At 41.3% G+C, this 22,644-nt stretch overlaps 1 protein-coding gene across 1 annotated transcript in view; it reads left to right on the plus strand.

Annotated features, from left to right (window-relative positions):
* The window catches only part of kcnh3 (potassium voltage-gated channel, subfamily H (eag-related), member 3), a 492,909-nt gene that overhangs the window by 330,444 nt on the left and 139,821 nt on the right, over positions 1–22,644 (plus strand). Inside the window, exons 3-4 of the mRNA XM_060929349.1 lie at positions 8,962–9,096; positions 20,774–20,913. Coding sequence (XP_060785332.1) covers positions 8,962–9,096; positions 20,774–20,913 — 275 coding nt within the window. The remainder of the gene's footprint in view (positions 1–8,961; positions 9,097–20,773; positions 20,914–22,644) is intronic.

Consider the following 22,644-nt stretch of genomic DNA (forward strand, 5'->3'; position numbering starts at 1 on the left):
CCTCGCCGGCCACAGGGCTCGAACCCGGACCTTCGTGTTGTGAGGCGACAGCGCTAACCACTACACCACCTTGCCGCCCTGCTTAAAGAAGATAATAATAATTATTATTATTATGAGTTTTTCCTTAAAGGAGAACTGAAGTCATTTTTAAACTTGCTTTATTTCTTAATTAATGTGTTATTCAATTACGTTTTCGGTTTTAGTAACCTTATATCGTGACTCGTATTGGCAACTAATTGCAATTAAATATTATACTTATCGGCCTATTCGGTTTTTAACCATGTTGAATTTAGTTCGTTTGGTCCACGGCAGGTGTCACTTATCTTCACGAGACTTGTGCGAGACTTTGAAAAGTGAAGTGTCCGCCAGGTGTCAGTGCCGCCATTTTGAAAACTGTTTTCCAAATGAAATATTGCACAAAAACGAGTGTAAATGACGATTACTGCCTACTTTTTTCAAACTTTCCTGATTGCTATAAAAACAAACAAAAATTCCAGCTTTGTTACATCAGCATTCGAAAGAGGGCGCGCGCGTCTTTTGACAATGTTAGCAGATGTGTGTGACTTTGATTTCCGCTGCGCGTTTTACTTCCGTCCTACGATGTCTCGCACAGGTCTCAACGAATCTCGTTTACGGCCATTGCTTTGACATATGGACTGATATATTACACAGCATATTTCAAACACTCATAACTTGCTATAGCAGCGACAAAATAGTTGTCAGAAATGCATTCCGATATTTAATAAAATGACATAAATAGAATTTTGATAATAAAAAATTTGCGTTCAGTTCTCCTTTAATGTCCTGTTCTGTTTGCGCACAGAGCCGAGTCCATCTCTTGGACTTTGGGCTACCATGAGGGTGTGATGGATCTACGTGATAGATAAGGTCCTCATTAATATATGAACAGTGGAGGACGAGGAGGACGATCCTCTGAATTTCTTGTATCTTGATGTTTCCAGGGATTTTGTTGGTGTATTTTTTCAATCCCTTCCTTGACCAGACCGAGAGCACCTATTACCACTGGTATGGTTGTGGACTTCATACCCCACATTCTCTCAATTTCTATTTCTAGATCTTTGTATTTGGAGAGTTTTTTCTGTAGGTTTTAGAGAAGTGTTTCTTTCGGTGGGGACAGACATATCAATGAGCAGACAAACTCTTTCCTTCTTGTCCTTCACTACTATATCTGGTCTGTTGGCCTTAATTTCTTTATCAGTTTGGATTGACATGTCCCAGAGTATCGTAGCTTCATCGTTTTCCGTTACAGTTAATGGCTCATGTTCATAGTATTTGTCTTTGACTCTGATGTTATAATGCTGACATTATATAAAGCCCAGTGGAGGTATGCTGTGGCTTTGTTATGCTTTTGTACGTATTCTGTTTTGGCTAATTTTGAGCATCCAGAGACTAAGGGTGTATTCAGACCAGGATAGTTCGATAGTTCACTTGCTTTGGTCCGAACCAAATGTTTTTTTTATTTTTTCATTTTGGTGCGGTTCGCTTTCACACTGTACATTTTAGTAAGCGGACCAAAATCTGTCAACAAAGCCACGCGCCCTGAGGTCGTTCAGCTATTGGTCAGAGACGACATGCGCACAAAGCGTTAAGTTCAAAAGTAGTCATGGAGGCTTTCCGTGCTGTTATTATTTTTAATGTCATCAAAGCTATATGTTTTTTCCAGTTTTTACTGTTTTCACAATTGTGCGATTACTATGCTGTTGTACAAGTAATTTATCAACGACGACGACAAAGGGCAAGGCGGCTACGGAGGATAGCGCTGATGAGCGCACATCATGTTGTGACAGTTCTGGCTCTTCACGCAATAGATGAATTTCTTTTTTGCGTCGCTAGTACCACCACTTTTTGAAAGAATGTCCCTGATTTTAATGTAGGTCTGACGGAGTTTCTTCACTTTTAGCCGACATTGTTCTGGGGAGCGTGTGAACCCCTTTTCCTTCATTTTCTCACTGAATACAGCAAACACGTCGGCATTTTTGTGTGTTCTCTCCAAAAGCTCAGATATGTGGACATCTGCCCATATATCCACAAGGGTACGCGTTTCTTCCTCGGCCCACGTTTGCCCCCTACTCATTTTTTGTACTCTGTAGTCTAGCCTACCACTGGTCTGAATGACTGAACGACTGTTGTAAGGTTCCCTTAACAACCGAAACAGTGTTTGCACTTTGCGGTGGAGTGTCAAGACTCTGTTTCCCATAATGCTCGACAAACGACGGAAGCTCCCGAGGTACAAAAAAGCAAAACTGTCAGATTAGGTCCGGTCTGCTTTCACACCTCCAAAAGGTCCGCACCAGGGTTCCTTTGGTCCGGACTGAGTCCGACCTTGCAGCTCGGTCTCGGTCCGCTTGTTTGGTCCGGACCAGAGTTCGGTGGTTTGTATTCAGACCAACCCAAAAGGTCCGAACCAAGGGAAATTTGGTTCGTTTGGTCGTTTGGTCCGGACCAAACAACGTAGGTGTGAATACGTCCTAAATGGTCTTTTGTCTCTTGTTGTTTATTGCATATCCTACACATTGGGTCGGTACCGTCTTTCAAGATCCTGCTCCGATAATAATTTGTCTTGATGCACTGGTCTTGAGCTGCAATAATAAACCCTTCCGTTTCAGATTTTAGGCCAGCTGTTCATAGCCATTGGTTTGTTTGGGCTTGATCAACATCTCTGTCAGTGACTGACTCATTTTGGGTATCATCCATGTAAAGGTTTTTCTTTCCATTTATTCTTTAGTTGTTCTAAAGCTTGATGTTCAGCTCTCAATTTTGTTCTTCGAGCATAGATGGTGCCTGGCTTGTTCTCCACTATTTCAATTTCTGGTGTGTTTAGCTCTCTTCTGAATTTGGTACCTTCATGATGTACTGATGTTGTTTTTGTTTCTTATTTATCAGAGCTTTGACGTATGCTTCCATTACATCTTTGTACTCTTCACTAGACCATTTAGTTCTGGTTGGCTTTCAGCGATTTTCAGTTGGTGCAACTTGAGGGCCTCTGTGAGGGATATCCTCGGTGTGGTGATCCTCGATTGCATGTTGGGTAGAGTTTGACCGATGCGGTATGGTAATCTGATTGGTTTTTCTGCCATTTTAGAAGTGGACTGTCAGAGCCTCTTTAGCCGCCCTCATAACTGGTTTGTTATGATTGCGTTGCCCAGTCCGCTCCACATGGAGGAGAGGTTGAACTTCTACAGACATTATTATTATTATCATTATTATCTGTCAAATTATTAAAGGGATAGTTCGGGATTTTTGACATGAATCTATATGGTATCCCCGTCAGCAGTGTCGTGCATCCACACTGACTTACCCCCGACAGTGTTCTGTGAGCCTAGATATTGTACAGTGTTGGTCAGTGCACAAGTAGTTCCGGCAGGTTTCCTGGGGTCTGCAAAGTAACACGTTTTTCTTCTCAAAACAGCTCGTGTTCGAATGAGTGATTTATTAGCATAACAAAACCCTTGTAGTCCAAAAAGTCACACCTTGTAATTGCTTGGGGCTACTTTCTCTCAATAGCGATCAGTGCGCGCTGTCACTGTTAACAGTTGTGTGCGAGCTAGCCAACAACTTTCATTAGTTGTTCGACAGTGTTTAGCAGCAGCAAATTGCTTTCCTCCTCAGTATACAAGTGCGCTTCCATGGCAGGGAAAAAGAAACTACCACTGCTGCCTATGTAGTGCCCTATTTATACAAATAGGAGTCATTCAGGATTCAGCCATGTTTTTGCTCCGTGTCATGGCTGAATCCTGAATGACTCCTATTTGTATAAATAGGGCACTACATAGGCAGCAGTGGTAGTTTCTTTTTCCCTGCCATGGAAGCGCACTTGTATACTGAGGAGGAAAGCAATTTGCTGCTGCTAAACACTGTCGAACAACTAATGAAAGTTGTTGGCTAGCTCGCACACAACTGTTAACAGTGACAGCGCGCACTGATCGCTATTGAGAGAAAGTAGCCCCAAGCAATTACAAGGTGTGACTTTTTGGACTACAAGGGTTTTGTTATGCTAATAAATCACTCATTCGAACACGAGCTGTTTTGAGAAGAAAAACGTGTTACTTTGCAGACCCCAGGAAACCTGCCGGAACTACTTGTGCACTGACCAACACTGTACAATATCTAGGCTCACAGAACACTGTCGGGGGTAAGTCAGTGTGGATGCACGACACTGCTGACGGGGATACCATATAGATTCATGTCAAAAATCCCGAACTATCCCTTTAACTGATTATTCAGCTGCATGTAAACATAGACACTGTTAATTGTAGCTATCTTTATCTCGCATATTAGTGATGTGTTTTTTTGCTGACACTTTGAGAAAGTCAAAGGAGCAATGCGTATTAACATCTGTGAATAAATAAATAAGAACTTGATTACCGTTTATGTTAAAGTCATTCATTTTGCTTTCTTTTCAGCACTTCAGGTAAAGAGCAGTGACTTTTCATTGCACTTATATAAATAACATATCATTCCCTTTATAGGTAATTTAACAGGCGGACACTTTATGAAAGATTAAAAGCTGATGATAGCTGAAGAATCTTCTCTATTCTCTTTTGCACATAAAGACAAAGTAATATTCTTTATTTTTAAAAAATTGTCTTCTCACAGGTTTTAGCATAAGGTATCCTCCAGTATTGCTTTATAAAATATTTATGTGATGGTTATGAAATGTGTTATGATTGGAATGATGAAATAACTTACCTTGAAAATGTCTTTTACTTGCATGATGTATTTTTGGGTCATTACCCAGCCCTAGAGCGTGCTATGCTATTTTAAATCAGACACCGCTGCTCATGCTTATTGATGTGGTTCATTTTCAAGAAAGAAAAAAAATCACTTTTATTGATTTAAACAGCTCAGTTTTTGCACCCAGACAACTTACTGTCGCTGTATGTGTTGTAACAGTTGTATTGTTGAAACATTCAATTTGACAGTTTTCTAAGCTGAAGATGCTTTTATCTCATTTTTTTCCATAAAAAACACACACACATTCTTGTACTTCCATCTTTGTGGGGAACCTCATTCACATAATACACTGCAACCTCACTATAACAAACTCTTTTACTACGAACTTTTGCATATAACAAACTAAGTTTGTGTCCCCCACTTTTAGTGACAATGAGTTAGTGTCTTAAAAAAAAAATCACTGTTTCACGTCTACACGCGTTGGCACTTGGAGCACGCAGCGCCATTAGGACTAATTACTGTGCACCTGTTCCGGATTACAGCGCAATCACAGCACGTTTATTAAGATTCTCTAAACAGACAAATTTGAAGTGTACGCATTGTACCTAGTGTATCAGCCTTGTATTTGTGTATTGCCATTCTGGGTTTGACTTTTTGTGTATTTGGACTCTGCCTTTTGTCTTTGCCTCCGTCATTCTGTTAGTGCCTCGCTTGGCCATTGTCCATTTCACGACCCTGCCTTTGTCTTACGCTTTTGAACTGTTTGCCTGCCTGTTTGTAAATAAACACTCTTCCTGCAATTCCATCAGTCATTCACCCGCTTATATAACACTCTGAGCCATGCGGTCCTCTTCCCACCAGAGACAAACAATAAGGAATCACGTCTGTAGTCAGGTTAACAATACATGTTAACGCCATAAAACAAACGCTTAATGAGCCTCACTTAAGTGTCAATCACAAACACTTATCGAGAACGGTGATCAAAGGATTGATAAAAGGACAAATTGACTGCTGATACCACTAAAGACCCTCTGGGGTCTGAGGGTCTTTTCTGGAACTCTGAGTTTGCTATGCTCTGATTTTGTTGTCAATTTCAACAAATCTAAGTGGTATTTTCAAAGTCATATGACTTTTTTGTATTCAGCACAAGTTCAGCTACGATAATACCTATGTAGTCTGTATGTCATGATTGTCCTTTGAAAAAAAAACAAATAAATGAAGATGCAGGGCGGCACGGTGGTGTAGTGGTTAGCGCTGTCACCTCACCGCAAGAAGGTCTGGGTTCGAGCCCCGTGGCCGGCAAGGGCCTTTCTGTGTGGAGTTTGCATGTTCTCCCCGTGTCCGCGTGGGTTTCCTCCGGGTGCTCCGGTTTCCCCCACAGTCCAAAGACATGCAGGTTAGGTTAACTGGTGACTCTAAATTGACTGTAGGTGTGAATGTGAGTGTGAATGGTTGTCTGTGACTATGTGTCAGCCCTGTGATGACCTGGCGACTTGTCCAGGGTGTACCCCGCCTTTCGCCCGTAGTCAGCTGGGATAGGCTCCAGCTTGCCTGCGACCCTGTAGAACAGGATAAAGCGGCTAGAGATAATGAGATGAGATGAGATGAAGATGTTGTAAAAAGCAGTTTTAGAACCGTGTTGGAATGTGTGAAAAAACATGATCTTACCCGTTGTGTCGAACTGTTTTGGTCACTTGAGGTGATTCAGTTTAGTCTTAGGAATGGATCAAGCACAAAAACTTAAATCTGCTCCACTGATTTGGACAATTAACTGACCATCAAAAAAATTATGTCCTATTGTTTTGGGATAAAGGGGTTGGCAGTGGGAGAGGTATTCAATGAGAAGAGTAAAAATTTCCATTCCATTCAAAGAGAAGAGTGAAAACCCCTCCCACTGCCAACTCTTAATCTGATCAGGTCAAATCACAATGGGTCAGGTCATATTTTTTCACACATTTCAACACAGTTCTAAAACTGCTTTTTACAACAGCTTCATTTATCTGGTATTTGACTTTATTTTGGTATTTGACTCGATTCAGTGTGTCTTGAGATTAACTCTTGTACTATTTTATTCCGTTTAGAGCCACAACTAACTCTTTTACTCTGTTACACAATTACTCTGTAATTTTGCTCCCACTCCAACTCCAAATTTTACTCTCTAAACTCAAAATAGAGCAAAATTAACTATTTTTGAGGAAAATACTTTTGACTTTGGAAAAAATGCTCAGTCATTTTTCCTGTGTATACACTACAGCGCACGCCTATCAACCGATCTGCTTATCAGAAATAGACTAGAAGAAATATTTACACTTACTCGAGTTAATCTTTGGCTGGATAGAGTCAATGAACTGCCATAGTGACTCAGAAGGAGAAACTAGTGATAAGGAGAATGTGCCTAATATTTTGCATATAACATGAGTGTGACAAGTGGGTCCATTTCAGTATTACGAACTTTTCAGGAAATGAACTATTTGGACGTCCCCCAAGGAGTTCGTTATATAGCGAGTTTACAGTGTGCATTCCCTATCCCTTGACACTAACCTTAACCATCACAGCTAACCCCAAACCTGACCCTAACCCTAACCTAAAACTAATTCTAACCTGAGACCTAAAACTAAGCCTTAACCCTCACACAGCCCCTTGAAAAAGTGAGGACCAGCCAAAATGTCCTCACTTCCAAAAATTTACTCACTCTATTGGTGAAAAAAACAGAATATCCTTAATACATAGCAAGTACAAGTACACACACACACACACACACACACACACACACACACACACACACACACAGAGTGAGTTTTAGAGTGATTTGTCCCCCATGATATTCTCTAAGAAACATTTGGTCTTCATCACCTTCACTTAGAGCCCTGTTCAGAATGACACAGGTTTCTATCCAACTAATGAGCAGCTCTGAGGTCAGCAGGTGAGACACAGGGATCTGCACGACTGCTGCGATCTTCAGTATAAGGACTGTAACTGTCAAAATACTGCACCGCTTCCTTTTCCATTTTGGTTTCAGTTTCACCCAAAGTACAGAGCTTTGCAAAAGTCTTAGGCACCCTGTTTATTTAATACAAATTTTGTTATAGTTTTTTTTTATTGAATTACTTCTTTATTATCAAGTAAGTGCAAAAACATTTTAGGTTTCCAAACAGTTTTTCAGCACAAAATTAAATGCAGAGGCGTAAGCGCATAAAGGGAATAATTTTATAACAGTAAAAGGAAATAAAGATTCTACTTATTAAAACTATAAAATGTAAATCAACATGCAACTATGCTGAATTACATCTTGGATCCGAGTGTAAAATTTGGTCCAACAGTTACTGAAAAATACTATAAGAACATAAAATTAGAATAAATACTGAGATCTTCCTAAAGCGGGCGGCACGGTGGTGTAGTGGTTAGCACTGTCGCCTTACAGCAAGAAGGTCCGGGTTCGAGCCCCGTGGCCGGCGAGGGCCTTTCTGTGCGGAGTTTGCATGTTCTCCCCGTGTCCGTGTGGGTTTCCTCCGGGTGCTCCGGTTTCCCCCACAGTCCAAAGACATGCAGGTTAGGTTAACTGGTGACTCTAAATTGACCGTAGGTGTGAATGTGAGTGTGAATGGTTGTCTATGTGTCAGCCCTGTGATGACCTGGCGACTTGTCCAGGGTGTACCCCGCCTTTCGCCCGTAGTCAGCTGGGATAGGCTCCAGCTTGCCTGCGACCCTGTAGAACAGGATAAAGCGGCTACAGATAATGAGATGAGATGAGATAATGAAGGCCGCTGGGTTTTGGTGCAAAATTAAGAAGCAAGCGCGACAGTCAAAGTGTCCAGAAGAACTGCGGCTGGTTCTGTAAGATGCTCAGTAAAACCTACAGCTCATTTCTTTATAAACCTGCACTCTCACTGGACCTGAGACTGCTGTATTTTTTTAGCAATGTGCCGTCACACCAGATACTGGCTTTGTTTCATTTATTACTGTTTACTGCTCTTTATAGTATTTTTAAATGAAGTAACATTTAGTTTCATTCTTATTGAAGGTATCTTTACTCGACAGGGTTTCTTTGCATGTGTCTAAGATAGAGTTGATTTTAAGTGTGTGTTTATGCGAGAGAGAGAGAGAGAGAGAGAGAGGCAGATATAGATATCTAAGGGATTAATTGATTTAGAGATTTTCTCTCACATGCTTCATGTGTCAAGCTTGTAGCATGTTCTCATGCGTTCTGGTGTGTGTTAATGAGCAGCTGTTAAAAAACGAAGCTGTAAAAATCTCTCTAATTGGCAGGTACTCAGTTCTGGTGTCTGCTGGATATCGTGCCCATTAAGAATGAGAAAGGAGAGGTCGTGCTGTTCCTCGTGTCCCATAAAGACATCACAGACAATAAGAAGGACCAGGATGAAGAACAGTGTCCTGAGATGGGTGAGCATCCACACAAACATGCATCCAAGGTAGCCTACTATTCCCAAATGTCATGGTTGTGACCATGGAATACGATACACGGCTACGATACCCATCAACCCCTGCACATCACCTGACCACATAACCTATCTTTCACATTACAGCCAGAACTACTGCCTGAGAAATGCAAAAATAATGCACACCTTCTGACCAATTGGATTCGAGAATTAAAGCACACAGTGGTATAAAACAAAATAATTTCCAATTTATTTTTCATTTTCGTTCACTCTCAAGAGAAACGTATTTTTGAATTTCTGCTCCAGTATTCCGTTCCCCCTTTTAGTCAGAATAAATAAAAGTACGGGGAATAACATTCTTCACACATGATATCTGATTCTGCTTGCAGGAAGCCGAGACTATCAATAAAACCAAACACTGTGAATTCACATCTCATATTTTCAGAACATCATTCTTATGCAGTATCATTTGTTACTTGCAGAATTGTAGGAAAATATTTTCTACATGGATTGTCCTGCCAGCTCCCAGTCGTCAAAAACGCAGCTATAGCAGCTGTCTACCATTGTGCTGTGGCTGTGTTCGAAACGGAAGGTTGCTGCCTCGTTGCCTCGCTGCCGTAATAGACAGGTGTCTCATAAGGCAGGATTTTCAACAAAAGGCATCTTCTAAGGACCTTCATTTCGAATGAACTCTTCGAATCACATTTACGATAACATGTGACATCAGCACGCTGTGTAACTAAACCAAAGAGTTCGCTAGTTTGCTAACAGATGCCTCACAAACCATATCAAATAAATTTACAGTGTCTTGCCAAAGTATTCATCCCCGTTGGTGTTTTGTCCTGTTTTGTCGCATTACAAGCTGGAATTAAAATGGATACTGAGGGTTAGAACCATTTGATTTACACAATATGCCTACAACTTTAAAGGTGCAAATTGTTGTTTTATTGTGACACAAACAATTATTAAGATTTAAAAAAAAAAACAGAAATCTGGAGTGTGCATAGGTATTCACCCCCTTTCGTATGAAGCCCCTAAATAAGAGCTGGTCCAACCAATTCACTTCATAAGTCACATAATTAGTTGATTAAGATCCACCTGTGTGCAATCAAAGTGTCACATGATCTGTCACATGATGTCTGTATAAATCAACCTGTTCTGGAAGGACCCTGACTCTGCAACACTACTAAGCAAGCAACAGGAAAACCAAGGAGCCTCCAAACAGGTCAGAGACAAAGTTGTGGAGAAGTATAGATCAGGGTTGGGTTATAAAAAATATCCCAAACTTTGAATATCCCACAGAGCACCATTAAATCCATTATAGCAAAATGGAAAGAATATATCACCACTACAAACCTGACAAGAGAAGGCCACCCACCAAAACTCACAGACCGGGCAAGGAGGGCATTAATCAGAGATGCAACAAAGACACCAAAGATAACACTGAAGGAGCTGCAAAGATCCACAGTGGAGATGGGAGTATCTGTCCATAGGACCACTTTAAGCCGTACACTCCACAGAGCGGGGCTTTATGGAAGAGTGGCCAGAAAAAAAGCCATTGCTGAAGAAAACACATTTGGAGTTTGCCCAACAGCATGTCGCAGACTCCCGAAACACATGGAAGAAGATTCTCTGGTCAAATGAGACAAAAATTGAACTTTTTGGCCATCATGGTAAATGCCACATGTGGCGCAAACCCAACACCTTGAGAACACCATTCCTATAGTGAAGCATGATGGTGGCAGCATCATGCTGTGGGGATATTTTTCATCTGCAGGGACAGGAAAGCTGGTCAGGACTGAAGGAAAGATAGATGGCACTAAACACAGGGCAGTTCTGGAGAAAAACCTGTTTTAGTCGGCCAGAGGTTTGAGACTGGGACGAAGGTTCACGTTCCAACAGGACAATGACCCTAAACATACTGCTAAAGCTACACTGGAGTGGTTTAAAGGGAAATATTTAAATGTCTTGGAATGGCCTAATCAAAGCCCAGACATCAATCAAATTGAGAATCTGTGGCATAACTTGAAGATTGCTGTACACCAACGCAACCCATCTAACTTGAAGGAGTTGGAGCAGTTTTGCCTTGAGGAGTGGGCAAAAATCCCAGTGGCTAGATGTGCTAAGCTAATAGAGACATACCCCAAGAGACTTGCAGCTGTAATTGCAGCAAAAGGTGGCTCTACAAAGTATTGACTTTGGGGAGTGAATATTTATGCACACTCCAGATTTCTGTTTTTTCATCTTAATTATTGTTTGTGTCACAATAAAACAACAATTTTCGCCTTTAAAGTTGTAGGCATGTTGTGTAAATCAAATGGTGCTAACCCCTCAAAAATTCATTTTAATTCCAGCTTGTAATGCAACAAAACAGGACAAACACCAAGGGGGATGAATACTTTTGCAAGGCACTATACATGTGTAGTATGTCCCTGAGGTGGGTGGAATACTGAAGCGCAGACAGGCAGGAAATGATGTTGAACACAGTCTCTTTTATTCTTGAAATAGCTTTTCAGCGTTACTTTACTTCTACACACACGCTTTGGATGCCACCTCCTTTTCACTGCTCTGTCATTACTGAAAACACACACACACACACACACACACACACACACAACATCAGTTAACAACAGGTGAGATCACTTTGCCACTCACCTTCCCTGGCCCTGCCCTCCATTCACAAACCGACGCTTGATCATCAGTGGCGTGCACAGACATTTTGGGGGGCAAGTGCTCTGGGGGGAAAAAAGGGCACTTTTTTGCGCATGTGGAACATCTTATTATAAAAGTCTGAGATTTAACCCTCCTCTTGTGTTCAGGTCGCCACTGACCTGTTTTAGTTTTTAAAGGTGTAAAACAACCACTTAATGTTAATTTATTACATCAAGGCTTTTTGACTTTGCCAGGAATCTCTAGTTGAACAAAATAGAAAAAGAAATTTTTGTTTTCCTAAATCTGAAAATGGTCTAGCAAAAAATATAATACTTATGTGCAGTTGTTTCTGTATGCGACGGGCTACTTCACGACAAAATAATTACAGCTTGGGCTTAGAGGGCAAACAATACATTTTCACTCGATTCATGTGTTACCTGGCTGGTGGGGCAGGGGAAGAGCTGACTGACTGCCCGATGTGTTGTCTGCGCTACGACAAGGCCGTGGCTTCCAGGACGCTATGCTGCTGCAACCTCATATTGAATGCACTGCACGCTTGTTCACGTGACAGAGCAAGAGAGACAGAGGTCCGGTGTGTGTGCGGAGGGGGCACACATCGGGACATTATTTTCACACACGCTTTTAATGCCGTGACTTTTCTAAAAGATCATGTCGACATTGGCCTCAGTAAACTGTAAAAAAAAAAAAAATTCAAAAGGGCACTTTTTTGGACAGAGGGCAGAGGGGCAGGTGCTTGAGCACCACCTCGTGTCTATCTGTGCACGCCACTGTTGATCACGCCCCCGCTGCCACAGCATGTGATATGTAATCTGAACTAAATTGACTGTTGTAAATGTTACTATAAAACTGACCAATTGTGGATAGACATTTAGAGCAGTTTTAAATCCCCTTGTGTTCACCTCGTCATCAAGAAATACTGAAAAACTGGGAGAGAAGAGAACAAAAACTGTGTTTTCTGAAGATTACTTTGGGAAACACTGCTTGATGATGGGGTGGCCTGGTGGTGCAGTAGGTAGTGTTGCTGCCTCACAGCTCCAGGCTCCCCAGTTCGATTCTGAGTTCTTATTCACTACCTGTACAGAGTTTCATATGTTTTCCACGTGGGTTTCCTCCCAACTCATAGAATCTTGCCGGTAAGTGGATTGGCTACACCAGGGGTCTTCAATCCTATCCACAAAGGGCCAGTGTGGCTGCAGGCTTTCATTCCAACCAAGCAGGAGCTACACCTGATTTCACTTGTTTAATCATTTCACCCTCGTCTCCAATCAACAATCAAGTGAGCCTCCAATTTGGCTGTAATGAAAGCCTGCAGCTACACCGGCCCTTTGCGGATAGGATTGAAGACCCCTGGGCTACACTATACTGCCTCTAGGTGTGAATGAGTGTGTGAATGTGAGCATACATGGCATCCCATCCAGGGTGTATTCCCTCCTGACTCCCAGTATTCCCGGGATTAGCACTGGATCCACCATAAGCTTGATCAGTATAATGCAATTACTGAAGGTGAATCACTGAGCTCTATATAAAATCTGGAGAGCTCATAGCCTATTCCCCGCTGTAGAGGTGAGTGAAACTATCTGGCCGCCATCTTACCACTCACATCGTGTACATTTGGTTTACGTGTTAAACCGCTGTATCCAATCAAATTTACCCCAAGAAAATACATCTGTGAAGGTTCTCAGTCATCTAGGTTATTGTAAACCCTAGCTGCTAAAGAAGGCAACTAGACTTGCTTGAAATCCTTGAAGATGTTTCACCTCTCATCCAAAAGGCTTCTTCAGTTCTGTCTGACTAGTGGGATAAAAAAAACAAAGTCCCTCTCATGCCAGAATCTGGTCTTCCCAGGCAGTCTCCTGTCCCAGTACTAACCAACTCTTTAAGGCATATAGGTGCAGCGGCAATCTCCGTTTCTATAGCCCTCGGCCTCTCGCCTATACAGCTAGGGTTACAGTGGGGGACTAGTCCCCGAGTAACCACAAGAGTTTGACTTCCCCACTCACATCTGTATTGTAGCGTGCCTTGCCAGATGGCAGTAAGTACCATTTTTATGATGGTCTTTGGTATGACCCAAGTGCAAGTACATTTCCCAATCGAGAGGCGGACACGCTAACCACTAGGCCAACGACTAGTGGGGAGTTCCAGGTATTTATCCTCTAGTGGACCAAAAGCAACCCTAAGGAGAGCCGTTGAGGTCACCTGGGTCGTTGACCCTCTCAGTCACCCTGTAGGTTGTTTGTGTCCCTGGGGGCCGGGTGTGAATGGTGTTAGCAGCCTAGAGGGTCGTTAGGGTGAGCTGAGAGTCGTTGGCTCTCTCTGCCATCATGTGAGTCATTGAAGTCAGCTGAGTTTTGGTGTGGATGTGTATTCAGTTTTCTGGGAAGTGTGCCAAGGACTGAAGAAAACTGAATACACATCCACACCAAAACTGAGCTGACTTCAACAACTCACATGTGCCCCTTTTCCACCAAAGCAGTTCCAGGGCTGGTTCGGGGCCAGTGCTTAGTTTGGAACCGGGTTTTCTGTTTCCATTGGCAAAGAACTGGCTCTGGGGCCAGAAAAACCAGTTCCAGGCTAGCACCAACTCTCTGCTGGGCCAGAGGAAAGAACCACTTATGTCAGCGGGGGGCGGAGTTGTTAAGACCAACAAGAATAACAAGACCGTGAAAGATCACCATTCTTAAGCGACGAGAAGCAGCAGCTGTACAAACGCGAAGTCATCCATTATTATTATTGTTGTTGTTGTTGCTACTGCTGCTTCTTCCGTGTTGTTTTTGCTTCGATATTCGCGCCAAGGTTTACGTAAACATAGCGACGTAACTGACGTATACAGCGACGTAACTGACGTATACAACGACGTAACTGACGTATACAGCGACGTAATGACGTGGCTTCCCTTAGCACCGCGAGCTATGGAAAAGCAAACTGGTTCTAAGCTGGCTCGCAAGTTGAACGAGTTGTGAACCAGCACCAGCACTGGCCCCGAACCAGCCCTGGAACTGATTTGGTGGAAAAGGGGTAATGATGGCAGAGAGAGCCAACAATTCACATATCACCCTAACAACCCTCTAGGCTGCTAACACTGTTCACACCCGGCCTCCAGTGATCCTAATACCTACAGGATAACTGAGAGGGTCAACGACCCATGTGACCTCAACGACTCTCCTTAGGGTTGCTTTTGATCCACTAGAGGATAAATACCTGGAACACCCCACTAGTCAGACTGAAGTGAAGAAGCCTTTCGGATGAGAGGTGAAACGTCTTCAAGAATTTCAAGCAAGTCCAGGTGCCTTTTTTAGCACCTATGGTGCCTCAAGAAAAGTACCTCCTGGCTTTTTTCCTTTCATTACTTCCTCTTATTTTCTCACCTTTACCCACATTCCTTATATATCTTTATAGCACTCCCCTTCACTGTTGTTTTTTTTCCTTTTCCAGTTCAGTCTCTGATCATTTTTTGAACAGCTCTTTTACTACTATAATTATTTTTATGGAGATTATTTCAGTTTTTCTTTGTGCAGGAAATCATATTTTGGACACCGTCTGGGAAATAAGCCGCTGACTGGGATATATGACCAACCCTGATTTAAGAGTACTTATCAATATACTTGCATTCAATTTAAACTAAAATCATGCAGTTCAAAATTTTGTCAGTTTGTGCAAGTGGGTATGATGTGTAGATGATTGTCAATTGTGCTTAGCCTTAGGTAAATGAAAATAACTACTGACCAAACTGGAACAATAACATCTCTCTTTTTATTTGCATCCCTCACTTCCATTTCTGCCTAAGGCTATGGTGCTTCTTTCATTTAGGCTACTGAGGCTAATTTACTCAGTTCATTTTTCTTTTTGAATTTGAGCCTTTGAGCTTGAGTTCTCACATTCAATATCAAACATATCTAGACTTTGGCTTTGATCTAGTCTGGGACATTTCCATCCAAAATCTGACACAGTCACAGTGTTCATCCCAGATATCAATGTTAAATTTTCAACAGAAACCGACAAGACGATGAGACACATTTTCTGTTTTTTTTTCTTCCGCTTTTGTAAAACATCATAAAATGCTATAGGGGATCCACACAAATGGCACTGTGCACCCACGTGTAAAAATAATCACACTATCAACACTCACAGGTGAAATGTTCGAACACAACCTTTGACTTGATGATTTATACAGTTCACTGCTGCACATACAGGCTTTTTTCTTGTAATTTTTCTCACCAACCGCATCAATCACTTGTCTAGTTTTGTGTAGTTTCCAGTAGCCTAAATGACCATGCTCCTTCAAATATCCATCATTTTTGAATGATGAATCTTTTGTTGATTCAGTTCATTCCTATAGCACAAGGTCATCAACCTTGAAAAATCTCTATTTCCTACAGTGCCTTGCAAAAGTATTCATCCCCCTTGGTGTTTGTCCTGTTTTGTCGCATTACAAGCTGGAATTAAAATAGATTTTTGGGAGGGTTAGAACCATTTGATTTACACAACATGCCTACTACTTTAAAGCTGCACATTGTTGTTTTATTGTGACACAAACAATAATTAAGATGAAAAAAACAGAAATCTGGAGTGTGCATAGGTATTCACCCCCTTTCGTACGAAACCCCTAAATAAGAGCTGGTCCAACCAATTCACTTCATAAGTCACATAATTAGTTGATTAAGATCCACCTGTGTGCAATCAAAGGGTCACATGATCTGTCACATGATGTCTGTATAAATCAACCTGTTCTGGAAGGACCCTGACTTGGCAACGCTACTAAGCAAGCAACATGAGAACCAAGGAGCCTCCAAACAGGTCAGAGACAAAGTTGTGGAGAAGTATAGATCAGGGTTGGGTTATAAAAAATATCCCAAACTTTGAATATCCCAGGGAGCGCCATTAAATCCATTATAGCAAAATGGGAAGAACATTGCACCACTACAAACTTGACAAGAGAAGGCCGCCCACCAAAACTCACAGACCGGGCAAGGAGAGCTTTAATCAGAGCTATAACAAAGACACCAAAGATAACACTGAAGGAGCTGCAAAGATCCACAGCGGAGATGGGAGTATCTGTCCATAGGACCACTTTAAAGGTCATAGGCAATGGTCCAAGGTGAAACGTAGAATATCAACTTTATTGTCTAGAAGAACGACCCAAAAAGCGAATTCAATCTTCCTGGTGTCTAATTTGCACCCTAAAACTGAATAAAACAGTTAAAATATACTGTTTTGCCCAATTTCCGAAGGTTTGTTTACATCTCACTTATGCGCACTTTCACCACCAGGGGACCGTCGTCGTGATGTCATTTAAGCCAGCTCTGTGTTTACCTGGGAGCAGTTCTGTGTTTACTTACAAACCGAGCACACGTGTACGGACTTTGGTCGTGAGAGGTTGTGTAAAATGTCTGAAAGCGATAGCGATTTTGGAGTAGGAACTCTCCAAATTGAATATCGAGAGGTGAAACCATATATGTATGAACCTATGGCCGTTGCGAAGCAATTGGTGAATGTGGCTCACTGGTTTGGCCGTGCGGCCTCGGAATCGGACAGCGACTCGGTCGACTCTGATCACGGAGACCCTGGACCTCAACCAGACTCGCGCCCAAACGATTTATCCTGGTAGTTATGATAAATTCCTACTTTCGGTGTAATACTAAATAAGAGCCCTTTGAAGAATAATTAACCCGCCCTCCCTAGTGGATATAGCTAATGATTACTTGACAGTGCGCCGGTAGGCCACATTAGCCTGCCATCCGCGGCATTATACTATTTATAGCCTACTCTAAGCAAGGAAATATCCCTTTGTCTCATTTCCACAATGACTACAGGATCCCTCAGGATTCTTGACTTGTCAATTGCAAGCAAAAATAAAAATGTTTACTTCCAGTCTTCTCCTTTTTGCTTGAGCGTTGCTGCTCCGTTTCTTTGACTGCTTGAGTTTGTTTCACGCACACAATCCACTCTCTCCGCCTCTTCTCCTCTTCCGGAAAAAAACAACCCTCTGGCTACACGCGCACAATCCACTCTCTCCACCTCTTCTCCTCTTTCTGAAAAAGCCAACCCTCTTGCTCCGCCTCTTCACCTCTTTTGGAAAAAGCCAATCCTCTCGCTCCGCCTCTTCTCATCTCTCGGAAAAAGGTAAAAACTTCTTCCTGAACCGGTTCCATTGTTACAGTTCACTGCACAACAATAAGGCATGGGGTTTTTCTTTGGAAATTCCTGAACGCGCGTCTGCACTCAAGCCGAATGGCAATGTAAGTAAACTGAAGTGGACTCAACTCAAGCAGTTTGTTTGGCTTAAATGACGTCATGCGCCAAGTGGTCACAAAAATAGCCGAACAGAAATTCGCCGCGATCCGCGCTAACTTATTTTAATTATTACTTATTATCAATACTTCTTGGGACCAGAAGAAAATTACAGAGGGTTTTTTAACATATAAAGTTTCAAATGTGCATAAAATTAAAACCGTTGCCTATGAGTTTTAAGCTGTACACTCCACAGAGCAGGGCTTTATGGAAGAGTGGCCAGAAAAAAAGCCATTGCTGAAGAAAACACATTTGGAGTTTGCCCAACAGCATGTGGCAGACTCCCCAAACACATGGAAGAAGATTCTCTGGTCAAATGAGACTAAAATTGATCTTTTTGGCCATCATGGGAAATGCCATGTGTGGCGTAAACCCATCACCCTGAGAACACCATTCCGACAGTGAAATATGGTAGTGGCAGCATCATGCTATGGGGATATTTTTCATCTGCAGGGACAGGAAAGCTGGTCAGGACTGAAGGAAAGATGGATGGCACGAAATACAGGGCAATTCTGGAGGAAAACCTGTTTGAGTCGGCCAGAGGTTTGAGACTGGGACGAAGGTTCATGTTCCAGCAGGACAATGACCCTAAACATACTGCTAAAGCTACACTGCAGTGGTTTAAAGGGAAACATTTTAATGTTTTGGAATGGCCTAATCAAAGCCCAGAGCTCAATCCAATTGAGAATCTGTGGCATAACTTGAAGATTGCTGTACACCAATGTAACCCATCTAACTTGAAGGAGTTGGAGCAGTTTTGCCTTGAGGAATGGGCAAAAATCCCAGTGGCTAGATGTGCTAAGCTAATAGAGACATACCCCAAGAGAATAGCAGCTGTAATTGCAGCAAAAGGTGGCTCTACAAAGTATTGACTTTAAGGGGGAATGAATACCTATGCACACTCCAGATTTCTATTTTTTTTTCATCTTATTGTTTGTGTCACAATAAAAAAAAAAAAACAATGTGCACCTTTAAAGTTGTAGGCATGTTGTGTAAATCAAATGGTGCTAAATCCATTTTAATTCCAGCTTGTAATGCGACAAAACAGGACAAACACCAAGGGGGATGAATACTTTTGCAAGGCACTGTATATTCAAGAACAGACATCCAAAAAAATATATTTTTCTCACATATGGAACAGAATATCTGACCATATTAGAACACAGCCTAAGAAGAATTTTTGCAAATATATTCGGCAACTTCTTTTAAGTTGTATAACCAAGTCAGGATACGAAGTTGACCTTGATAACCTGTTTTAGTTCTTAATTTTTTTTATTTTTGGTCAGGCACCACCCAAACTGATGATCATGTCATCAGCTTTTCTTTGGCTAGTCAGACACAAGGTACGCTACCAATCTTGCCAGAGCAGTTGGGGGTTAGGTGCCTTGCTCAAGGGCACTTCAGCCAGTCTTGCTGGTCCAGGGAATCAAACCAGCAACCTTTTGGTCCCAAAGCTGCTTCTCTAACCATTAGTCCATGGCTTCCCCTTAATTATATAAACATTTTAAATATTTGTCTTATATATAGATCTAGATTTTGTCTAAATCTATATTTTGCTGGAAAATCTGTTTTGTAAAATAAAATGTTTGTTTTGTAAAAAAAATTCTTTGTAAAGAAGGGAAGAGGAGGAGAGTTTGTCTTCTTGTAAAGAAAAAAAGTGAAAAATCTGTTTTGGATAAAATTTCCTATATAAGCTTTGTTTTAGATATTATATTTAGATATTTGGCCCTGCAATGATCTGGCGACTTGTCCAGGGTGTACCCCACCTCTTGCCCACAGTCAGCTGGGATAGGCTCCAGCTTGCCTGCGACCCTGTACAGGATAAGAGGCTACAGATAATGGATGGATGGATTTAGATATTTGTATTTGCAAACCCGCCTAGACTAGCTACTTAGCTATATGTGGGTGCGTAATTTATTGTAGCAATTTAGCTAAAATTTGAATGAACTTGACCGTTCCGCTCCGCAAAGTAAATGGTAAGATGATGGCCAGATGGCTTTACTCTGACGAGCCGATGCGCTCTCCAGATTTTTACATCAAGCTCAGTGAGGTGAATCCTCTTTGCTGCCTCAAAGACACAGAGCGAGCACATTGTACACTACTTGCATAGAACTGATGAACTCTGTCTGATGGCTTTCTTTCTGATTTACAAACACTTCGTACTTCACACACAACAGCTGTCTTGTTCACTAACCTTGGACAAGACTGGTTTGAAAGGAAACTAATTATGTTTTTTAGGTCAGATTCGATCTGAAGGAGTTGAAGTGAATTTGAAGTGAGTTTAATTGAGTGGAGAATGGAGATGAGTGCGGCTTTAGAGATAGCAGAGTGCAGAATGAATGTGACAGCAATAAACGTACACCCTGCTATCTCTATCAGTTTGCTTTTAAGTGGAAACCAATTTAATACTTTGAGTTCTTCACGTGTTCTTTCTTCGCACCGGTTACATAACCTCAGTCATTTCAGTTATTCAGTAATTGGTGCAGACATTATTAATCTTCCATGTACTTAGCTTGTATGACTGCAAAGTAGTGAATACGAATCTTTATAACCTTTATACTCTTCTTCCTCCACATTCAGCAAACTGCATGCGTTTATAAGAGCTCAAATTTATAAATTTGACGACCATATTCTGTGTTCACCTATGTGGCTTTTTAAGATTTGACAGTTTTCTTATAAAATCATGAAATGTGTGATTTTAAAGCATGCTTTGTGCTCAGATGAGGAGACAGGACTGGAGGTTCACAAGGTTACGCGGCCGCAGGGCTTCAACGCTAACCGGCGGCGCAGCCGGGCTGTGCTATACCAGCTCTCAGGACATCTTCAGAAACAGGACAAGAGCAAACTCAAGATCAATAACGTGAGTGCTTTAGCAGTATAATCTTCAAGGAGTAATTCACTCAAAGTTGCTGAAATGGTTAACTTTCCCCTGAAGCTCAGATGAGTCGTTCATTCTAAGGGAGAGGAAAAGTACAGGGTGTTTCAAAAAATGTGATATCATTTCACAATCTAATAACTTTGCCAGTTCTCATTCAGTTGACCTGAAATTTTAACAGCATGTGTGGAAACAGGTCAAAATTTTATGTTTAATGTTTTTTTGGTTTTATCTTTTTAGGTATAGAAATGCCATTCACTGGAAAAGAAAAGGCGTTTTGTGTGTTAGAGTACGCTCGAACACAGTCGAACAAGACTGTGCAGCGTGCATTTATGAGAGAATTCTCTAAAAATGCACCAACTGCAATGCAGATTTGAACATGGCACAAATAGTTCAAAGAGGAAGGCTGTCTGTGTGTCAGGCGGCGTGCCTATTGAAAATTTGTGAAATCGTTCATGGAATCCACATACCTTTTGAATTTCTCATTCAAATTTTGAGGAATAAATCTTATATTGCTCAACATTAAGCCTGTTCGGTTTCATTTGCCTCGAAGACTATGTAGTTTCTGGGATACTTACATCTCAAATAATATAATTTTTTTTTTTGGAAACACCTGTACTGTACTTTGAAAAATATTAACTCAGTTAATTGCAATTGTCATGATAATGCAGGTGATAGACGGATGTAATTGCTAGAAAAGTTTTATTTAAAAACATACTGGCAAACAGATCCAAATTGTCATGCTAAATCAGTGTTGTGCAACAAGCAGTAATCAGGCGAGGAATGAACAGGATATCCAGGGCAGAGACAAAACGCAGTCAAGAGAAACAGAGTCAGAATCCAGAATATCAATACAATAAAACAAAGGCTTGGTAATGTGAGACACTAGGTACAGCGCATATACTTCGCAAAGTTTATGTGTTCAGAGAGTCCTTATAAGCATGCGCTGTGATTGCACTCTAATCTGGAACAGGTGCATGGCAATTAGCTATAATTGCCCTGAACGCGAGTTACAGTTTGCTGTGCGCTCTGAGCGCCCATGCATGTGGACATGACAGCAATATGTTACTCTTTATTAGGTTTCTCTTTTTTGCATTTCACTACAAGTAGTGGTCATTCTGTGAATTTAATGGTAAAAAATGTAATACATTAACAAGTATATTTAACAGTTATTCCATGAAATCAAGTCGTACGTGAGCTGATAGCCTACGAGACGCGTAGCACCGAGTTAGCTATAAGCCGTGTATGACGAGATTGAGTGGAATAACTGTTTTATTCTATCCACATTCACTGGATTTTGAGAAATGGAGCATTTTTATTTTTATTTTTTGCAAATTCGATAAATAAAACTTTATACAAAACATACGACAAAATCATTTCCGCTTAGAATGTAAACAAACCGGTGAAATGACAGTAGTAATTTGTGAAAAATGCAATAATAATTCTTGAAAAATAAAAAAGATATGTTCTTACAATCAAATACTTTTATTCCATATTTTGTTGCTTTTTTTGTATGTTTTGGAGTTTTGTTTTCGAGTAGAGTTTTTATTTCGTCCTTGGTTGGTTCAGCAACACGCTCCGCCTCTTTGTTTTTCTCTACTCATGGTATATGAGCTGATATCCTAGTAGTAGAGTAGCCAATCAGAGCGCGCGATTGTGCATATCCAGTGAATGTGGATAGAATATTATATATTCCACAGATTTCTCGCTCTATGA

This window comes from Neoarius graeffei, chromosome 9, assembly GCF_027579695.1.
Source record: "Neoarius graeffei isolate fNeoGra1 chromosome 9, fNeoGra1.pri, whole genome shotgun sequence".
Taxonomy (NCBI): domain Eukaryota; kingdom Metazoa; phylum Chordata; class Actinopteri; order Siluriformes; family Ariidae; genus Neoarius; species Neoarius graeffei.